Source organism: Pectinophora gossypiella, chromosome 2 (genome assembly GCF_024362695.1).
Source record: "Pectinophora gossypiella chromosome 2, ilPecGoss1.1, whole genome shotgun sequence".
Lineage (NCBI taxonomy): Eukaryota > Metazoa > Arthropoda > Insecta > Lepidoptera > Gelechiidae > Pectinophora > Pectinophora gossypiella.
The window spans coordinates 12,794,803-12,803,753 of NC_065405.1; the positions used below are offsets into that span (position 1 = coordinate 12,794,803).

Consider the following 8,951-nt stretch of genomic DNA (forward strand, 5'->3'; position numbering starts at 1 on the left):
TTAAAGTTTCTACATTATTTCAATTTTTCACTAAACTCAATAAATTCTCTCTTATCAAATGCAACTTTTACTTTTAATTTCAGTCTTATCTCAAACCATAGGTAAAGAGCCTTCTGTGTTATAATAGACGAATAAGAATGTTGTTGGAAGCCCGGGGTGGTAGACCAGTTATTAGTATTACAGAATCAATTGAAATGATGCTTGACCTATTACATAAACTAAGATATCTTGATAAGAATAAAAGTTTTACTTCAGGCTCTTTACCAAAGAATTTATGTTCGTAGTCTTGCGCAGGTTTGATTATCGCTCACATTTCATTACCAACAATATAATGTGAATCAACTTCCATAAATACATATTATTTATATACATATAATAGGTACTCATACACTTTAAAGAACTACATGCATAAAATGCGCGACGATACATGTTTATCAATTTGGTCCAGATAGGTAAAACACGTATGTTTGAAGAGTATAATGGGCTTACGTAATTGTCTAATGTAGGTATTTTCCTTTAATAATTATGGTAACAACTTTAAGGATATTGAATTTAGAGCTTTCTGGATGCACTACAACATATAATTTTACATCCGATCAGTTTGTGGGTACACGTATACGAAATGAAAACAATTAATGAGCCATTTAGACAAATTGTGCGTTTTAAAGACGTACTCACGTTGATGTAAAATAACGAAAAATAGGAACTAGCTAGACAAGATATTATTTCATAACGGTGACCCTTACGTGAATTACGGCTAAATAAAAAATGTAGAACCTATAAAGTCTAAATACATCCGAGAACGTCTCGCTCCTACACCACACTTCGCCTCCAAGGATACCAAGGAGCGAGGCAACTATATAAGAAAGCAGACCATTTAAATTTAATTCACGTATATCAGTATTCGTAATTACGCACAACCTCGCGAAGTAAATTATTAACTATCAATAAAAACATTAATATTTAGCATATCGTAACATACGGACATCTCCCTTTTAATAATGAATATGATACAATTATAATTTTGAAATCTTATAACTAAAGGGATACAAAAATTCGTACTAATAATACTCATACATCGAAATGGGACAACACACTCGTACCGTACACAACACGAAGATCTCCGTCCCGAACTCGGACCGAAACGACTCCGAGCGCCCGATCGAGTGTAACCGTTTAACATGTAGTTTCTAAAAGAGGATCCGCGGCTTTCTTAACGCTTTCGTTTTCCATAGATGTACAGATAATTTTCTGCGAAGCGGACTTGTATAGCCGGCGCGGACGTCCCTCGTCATCGGACAAAGCGCGCACCGGTTGACGCGGCGCTAGGCGCGCGGGCGAGGGTCGAGGGGAGCGCGCTTCGCAGGGCGAGGGTCGAGGGGAGCGCGCTTCGCAGGGCGAGGGCCGCGGCGAGCGCGCCTCACTCGGCGAAGGCCGCGGCGAACGAGCCTCACACGCCGAGGGCCGCGGCGAGCGCGCCTCGCACGTGCAGCGCGGGGCCGCGCCCGCCACACTGGCGCCCGCCGTTAGCGAGCGCGCAGCGCGCGGCGTGCGGGGGCCCCCCGGACTGCGCGGCCGCCAGCACTCGCAGCTCTCGTTGCCGCACGACTCGCACACCACCGCCGCCTTTCTCTCGAGTTTGCCGCGCCTGAATGTTCCGTCCCGTTTTGGATCAGGGTCGGCGTTGGCGCGGGCGACGTCCTCGCGGGACGGGGCTCGCTCGCGGGTCGTGTCGGCGGCGGTCCGTGCGGCAGGTTTCTTCACCCAGGGGTCGTCGCGGGTGTCGCGGCGCGGCCGGCCGCCCCGCAGGTCGAGATCACTCATCTTGCGCCATGGGTCACCGAGCACGGACACGGCGTCGCCGCGAAGGCGGTCGGCGCGACGCACGCGGTCCGCGGCGACGTCGTCGAGGCGCTCGCGCGAGGCGGCGGGCGACGTGCGCGCGCTGCACACGGCGCGCGGCGCGGCGAGGGCGGCGTGCGCGGGGGAGGGCCCGGGGGAGGGGGCGGGGGAGGGCGCGGGCCGCTCGGAGTGGGAGCGCGCGCGCGGCGTGGGCGCGCGGCTGGTGGGTGTGACGTCACTGAGCGAGCGCAGGTGGATGCGGCGACGCACGCCCGCGGGCGAGTCGGTGTCGGTCACGTTTATACTTATGTTATGTGCGACGGTAATAGGGCTTTTGGGCTCGCTGGATCGAGCTTCGTTATTATCTAAAGTTTTATCGTTTTCCCTATGAATATGCGGGCTCGCGGAGCCGTTCGCGTTAGCGGAATTTTTGGTGGGGCCGGCCCGGCTGGGCCCGGCCCCCGCTAGCTAGAGGAGTCTTTCTGTCGCCGAACTAGAGGTGCCGGAGCTCAACGTTGAAACCGGATTTTGGTCATCGCCTGCGAAAAGAAACGTTGACACCCATATTCTAAGATGTTCACTTGACTCTGCCTCGATTTAGAGCTGAGTGACCTTGTGGTCGCTTCAACTGGGGCCGGAGTCGAGGAAGGTTCGAGTGAACATCTTAGAAAACGGGTATGAGAATCGGAGACTTTAATTTGACTTATATGCTAGATAACGGCCCCCTGCCCCCTCCGGTTAATTGAGGAGAGGCCTGTGCCCAGCAGTGGGACGTATATAGGCTGCGTATATGCTACTTAATCTTATGCAAACGGTGCGTACCCTGCGTAGTCTGGCCGGTGGCCGGCAGTCTTTGTCAGTTGAGCAATTCCACTGAAACAAAACGTTTCAGCCTCTCCAAGTACTGGTTGAAGAGTTCGACGTCATTGTGCCCTGCACCCTGAAATAATATAATAATATATAAATAATGATTAGAACGTTAATACCTATTTTCAATATAGTCACTGATCCGAGATGAAAAGAAAAACTAGGAACGCTACAGTTCGCTTTTTAGTCGACTTAGGGATCGCATGAGGCTTCACCTCGGTAAGGTCTAAATTTCCAGACACAGTAGTTAAGCAATAGGATTTGAATTTTGAAAGGCCATTCGGTCCTACGATCTTAACGCGATGGGCTTATTATATTCGATGCAGCAGTAGCAGTAGCAGGCCGCCAACACCAACAACGCTAGCAGCAATTTATCTTACGACGACTTGTGGATGAATCTAGTCTAAGATCTAGGGGGTACCTACCTACCTAAATAGATACGAACGTGAGTTTAATGTGTGTATAGAAAGATAAATAAGTTAATACTTAAGATAGTACAGTGCGGCATGATGTTCCGCCTACATATACTTATTGGATTTGCGTTCAGCCCGCTACAGTATAAGCAAGGGATTAAGGTGAAGATTTATTATTATAATATGAAGCTTGTTGTCCTACAAAACATGAAATACTAAAATATCGGCATTATTGCACAAATTCATTACGGTAGAATGTAAACACGTAAAGTAGGCACGTGACGTAAAGGTGCGGAGACCGGATTGCGGTACTCCAACTAGAACGACACAGTTCAATAGAAGGCCTATTGATAATATAAATAGAAAGTATATTGTGACCAATTACCTCGACCCAGAGGGGCTCAACTGCACGTGGACAGCGTTCGTATATGGCTAGGCCATGTGAGAAGTCAATCACCTCATCCTCAGTGCCATGAATAACAAGGACTGGAGAGGTCACTTTTGGAATTTTGTCGATACTGCAAAAGAAATATGATTTACGATTAGATTCATGTTTAATAAGCCGGGAATTTATTAGGCAGACCATGTTTTAGTAACGTGATGCGTGTAGCATTACCACTTGCGTGACTGTCGCTTGTCGCACGTCACCGACGGTGCTAAACATCGCTCATGGTTGTACTATACCCGATAATTTCAATAAGTTATGTGTATTTATTTGTCACCTGACTTGGATAAGTATTTCTGTAATGTTATACTTTTCTGCTGCACAATAAATTCTCGTCAAGACGCGCATCACTTAGTTGCCTAATGAATACCCAACTTTGACTAAATGTGTGTTACCTATGTACTTAGTTGAAATATGCTAAGGTTAATAGGTATGCCTCAATAACACTCTATTGAAATTCCAAATTATATACACATATATTTCAATGTGAAATGTGCAATGTAAATATCCTACATCTAGTCTAGTAATTTACCTATGTTCATCAATCTAGTAGCACTATAATTATGAAATTTTAAAATGCCACTTCAATGTAGGTAACTGAATTAGTAATGAAATGCTCACATGATTTTTAAATACACTACTATCTAGCACTATGTTGTTTAAAAACCTTTTGTTGGCATATCACATTATTACTGTAAACAAACTTATCACATACCTACTTCCCCCACCCACACTCCCAGATTGTAGTCTAAACAATCTCTATCTACAACTTTTGAACTTGAATTATGAAGGTGAATATGCCCAGTACATGACAAGTTAAAATAATTTAAATCGATACAAGCATTTAACAAATCAAAAATGTAAAGCCTTAATTAAAGAAAAAGAAAACTAGCAAACTTCAATGATATCAAACAAAGGCAGATCATTAAAAAATAAACAACAATGAATGAGCCTTTTGGAGCATATAATGACAAGTACTTTACAAGGCCTAATAATCATCTAGGGCTTACACCACCAATTACAGTGAAAGCATGACAATTGTGCATCAACACCAATACATATGACATTAATGTAACGGCCAACAATTCAATCCAGTACTTACATCACATAAATTATCATACATTACGCCTGATACTATTAATATAATAACATGTACGTAAGCAATTTCGTGTTTATGCATGTATGAATTATTGAATCTTACATAACACAGAACAACAATAAAAGACATTTTACTGACCACTGAAAAGAATTATGACACAATATGCCAATCTTCCTTACATAAGTATGTATATCCAGCTATATTTATAAAGGTATAGTATAATAATAAAATTATATCAGATACCTAATCATTGTAGAGAATGTTTCTATCTAAAATTTACTTTACAGGTATGGGAACAACAAACCATAAATTATTTTATATTTAATCTTATGCTTTAAAAAATGTCTATTAGAGAATTGCGAAATCCTATTTGACAACAACTTTTACGGTTTTATTATAAAACATAAAATCTTATCTAATCTTATTATGTTACAACTCAGCTTGAATATTTTGAATAAGTATACCTAAGTATAAAACAAGTACGTAAATAATCATATTTAAACATAACATATAACAAAGGTGCACTCGGTTTTCTTATCTGATCTAGTTTTTAATATTTAAATTGTGATAATATCGGCATTTACCTAATTAACTACCATTCAAATGAGCACAATGAATAACATTTGTTATCATTGATTGACAAAGTTATCATAAAAATCACTTATATAAAATAAATTAATGCAGACATTAAAATCTGATATAAATTTTTAGAGATAATGATAATTTTTCATTGGAACAAAATGTAAAGGTCACAGTCAATTTCTTTATCAGATCAACACTGCATTTTCTTGTTATTACAAATGTGTTGTAGTAAATAAAAAAGAACAAACAAGTATGAGTACTATGGTGATGACTCAGTGATTAGTATTATAATTATAGCCGAGTATGTATGAGATATGAATGAGCCACTAACCTGGGGAAAGCATCAAAGAACCAGGTGCGCTTGGTGTTGGGGAAGGCGACGCGCATACCCGACATGAGCGGCGAGTGGAGCACCACCGCACCCACCTCGTAGCGCGCAGCCAGATCCACCGTGGGGACAGTACCAATGCTCTGCCCATATAGGATCACATTCTCTGGACTGATTCCATACCGCGTCCGCAGGGCTTGCCACGCAGCGTCAATATCCGCATACAGATTCTTCTCTGATGGTTTCCCTCCACTCACGCCATACCCGGAATAGTCATAGCTGAATATATTACAGTTTATCCTAGTACCTAAACCTAAATAGAAACTACTCATCTGTCCGAGATCTACGGCGTTGCCGTGAGAGAATAATATAGTGAAACGGGCGTTCGGGCTGCATCGAACAAAGAGGCAAGCTATTCTGTTGCCTCGCGATGTTCTCGAGTAGAAACCTTCGATGTTCTCTTTTTCTCGTTCCGAGTACTGCCATTCTGCTCGTTCCGTCAGAGTCAACGAAAATTTTGATCCAGTTTCGTCGGGTGTGAATGCATACGTGGGTTCTGGAGGTAAAAATGCTAGCTTAGCCGCAATTTTCCCCGGGCATGGCGGACAACAAAACAGGCAACAGAGTTCACTGAAACTTAATCCGTTCATGATGAGAATTTATAATAATTCATAAGAACAATATGATTGATCACTGTTCATTAGAAATCCACAACTCACAAAGTATTGGTCATGGTAAAAATAAAAAGAATTTCACTCTAAAAACTGACAGTCCATCAACATTTCAGCCATGACGGATTTAACTTTTTTATTTTCGTTTATGTGGCGCTGGAAACTAGTCTTTTCGGAAGTGATCTCTACCTAGTTTTAGATCTATATATTGGTACAAACAAAATAAAATGACTTGAAATGCAACAAAAACACAGACATTACAAAAAGAATACTAGTAGTACCAGTAGTACACTTTATTTATTTTTTTTTGCTTTAGTATACGCATAGAAAAAGAAATAATCAAGGAATAATACATACGTACACTAGTAGTGTTGCCCGATAATCGACTGTATATTGATTATTTTCTAAGCTCCTAAATAACCTAAATATCGATATTGATTTTTTTACAATTATATCGATCATAAAATAATTACAATACTATCGATTGAATTGATTTGACATTGCAACATTCACTCACTTCACTCAACTTCAACTTTATGGTTGTAATTTTCAAAACGTCAAGCCAGCGGGATCAAAGAACTGCCTTTATAACTTTGGAACCGTTGAAGTACTAATTTCGGGAAACTGTAATGCACGACCATGATAAAGCCCAACCGAGTAATGTACATCCAAATATTCCGTGACCATATGTACACGGATTATCATCGCGTACATTCCGTGGCTGCGAATTAACACCTTGGACAAAAGCGACACAAGGTGATAAAGCCCATCCAAATATTCCGTGTACACTTCCTCCTATTGGTCGATCGCGCTCGTCGCCTATTGGTTAATTGATCAATCTATTATTTGTGGTTGTGCTACGTTTACACGCAGTAGGAATGTACTCTATTAAGATATAGCGAGAGAAACGGTGTCAAACAGGCTTGTTAGTAACCTCGTTTGTTTTTTTATTCTTAGATGATTTAGATTAAATAGCAAATGGTTCAAGACAAATTATTATTGAACACTTAACATTATTTTTCATTCCTTAATATTATTATTTGAATAATTTGATCATGTGGTCAATTTTAATTGTGTGTATATGTCATTTATTTCAAATAAATTCCTATATCAAGTCAAAACCTGTCTATTCTGTACTTATGTGCCATCCTATGCCAACTACTCGTAAATTTGTTTCCAATCCAATACTTGCAATACTTGGAAGTATGACTCCAAGTACCTAATAACACATAGTGAATTATATTCTCATTAGACTGTGCGATTATGCTCAAACACTAAAATAAACATATTTATTTACATATTGAAATATTATAATTATTGTTTTAGCATACGGAGCATATGGTGGTTTTTTTGTACCTTTTAATCAAACAATTTCGCATAGTATATCTAATATAAGTAATAGGCTTACACTACACATAAGTACTGTTTTACTTTGTTTAATTATGTTCTAACTAAATGTTATAATGTACATAGCTGTAAGTGATCTATAAATAAATAAAATAAAAATAAAATAAAATAAGTATCTGTATTCTGTACTTCATGTGCCGTCCCATGAAACTAGCAGTAGCACAGTATTAATCTGCTTAATCTGTTCTGCTATGCTCTCGAAGAGGTATAAATTATACATAACTATAAGCTTGTACCAGTTACTATTATTTTTCTTTTAAATAGATTTATATTCACCAAATTAGGAGTGCTAATTATGTTAGCTATTAGTTAATTTAGAGAAAGGGCATAGCGACAATAATATTACTTTAAAAAGGTGTGGCTAATCATAATTGATAGTAATAATTGAATGCTAAACTTTCCACTGAGGTGAGCGGAGACAATGGAATTCCACTTTCTATTATGATACATTTGTTTAACTTTCTCAAACATATATGATCACTGATTTAGATGGTTTGATGTACTTGCCTACTTACTTTTGGCATTTGTTTAAAAACTCTGTTGATATTCATTCATTCTTTTGATATGTTTAAACTATTATATATTGCAGCATACTTTTCTCAATTCTTGTCACTACCCAAAAATTATTACTGGGAGATTAGTTAAAAAAGATGTTTGAGATTAAAGATTAATTTATTCAACATAATCAAACCACAAAAAAAAAGAGTTTTCATCTCGAGCTCCTCTGTGCTTCGGAAGGCATGTTAAGCCATTGGTCCCGGCTGCATTAGCAGTTGATAATAACCATCAATCTGCACTGGGCCCGCGTGATGGTTTATTGCCCGATCTCCCTATCACTCTGTAGGGAAGGCCCGTGCTCCAGCAGTGGGAACGTTAATGGGCTGATGATGATGATGAATCGAAAATAATTATAAAATTCCACTTCCAATTATAAAAACCAACGTCTCATTTCCACTAGTACATTATTTATTAATTATAGCTGAAGACACTGTTCATGTATTACTTTAGTTGGCGTCACAGATTCTACTCTCACACTTATGTTATTTTCGTTAATTCTTTTTATTTATTTCTTTAGTACGTATGATGTAGAGCAGCATAACCTCAACATTTGCATGATAATGAATCCTGTGTGATATTCCTTCTTGATTGTCAGAACTGAAAAGAGATTGTTAATTTGAATAACATTATCTGTATCACATATTTGAAATGTCGTTATCAAGTTAAGTAACTGGCTTTTTAAATAGCCAACATGGTTCAGTAGTTTCTTCTATTTACTAAAAAGGGTTAGTACCTATAT

The 8,951-nt window shown here is 39.4% G+C and overlaps 2 protein-coding genes across 3 annotated transcripts; both read right to left on the reverse strand.

Annotated features, from left to right (window-relative positions):
* Window positions 1–1,176: 1,176 nt before the first annotated feature.
* Window positions 1,177–2,407, reverse strand: LOC126375649 (serine/arginine repetitive matrix protein 1-like). Its single transcript, XM_050022693.1, has 2 exons — window positions 2,396–2,407; window positions 1,177–2,310 (listed from the first exon to the last, which is right to left on the reverse strand). Exons 1-2 carry the CDS (start codon window positions 2,405–2,407, stop codon window positions 1,177–1,179), a joined length of 1,146 nt encoding a protein of 381 aa, XP_049878650.1.
* LOC126374856 (alpha/beta hydrolase domain-containing protein 17B) lies at window positions 1,987–6,554 on the reverse strand. 2 transcript variants are annotated; one of them, XM_050021625.1, is made up of 5 exons: window positions 6,296–6,554; window positions 5,580–6,212; window positions 3,508–3,640; window positions 2,665–2,782; window positions 1,987–2,381 (listed from the first exon to the last, which is right to left on the reverse strand). In XM_050021625.1, exons 1-4 carry the CDS (start codon window positions 6,307–6,309, stop codon window positions 2,699–2,701), a joined length of 864 nt encoding a protein of 287 aa, XP_049877582.1. In that variant the 5' UTR covers window positions 6,310–6,554; the 3' UTR covers window positions 1,987–2,381; window positions 2,665–2,698. The 2 variants fall into 2 exon arrangements, with proteins under 2 accessions (XP_049877582.1, XP_049877573.1); XM_050021616.1 differs by having other exon boundaries at window positions 5,580–6,553.
* Window positions 6,555–8,951: the final 2,397 nt, after the last annotated feature.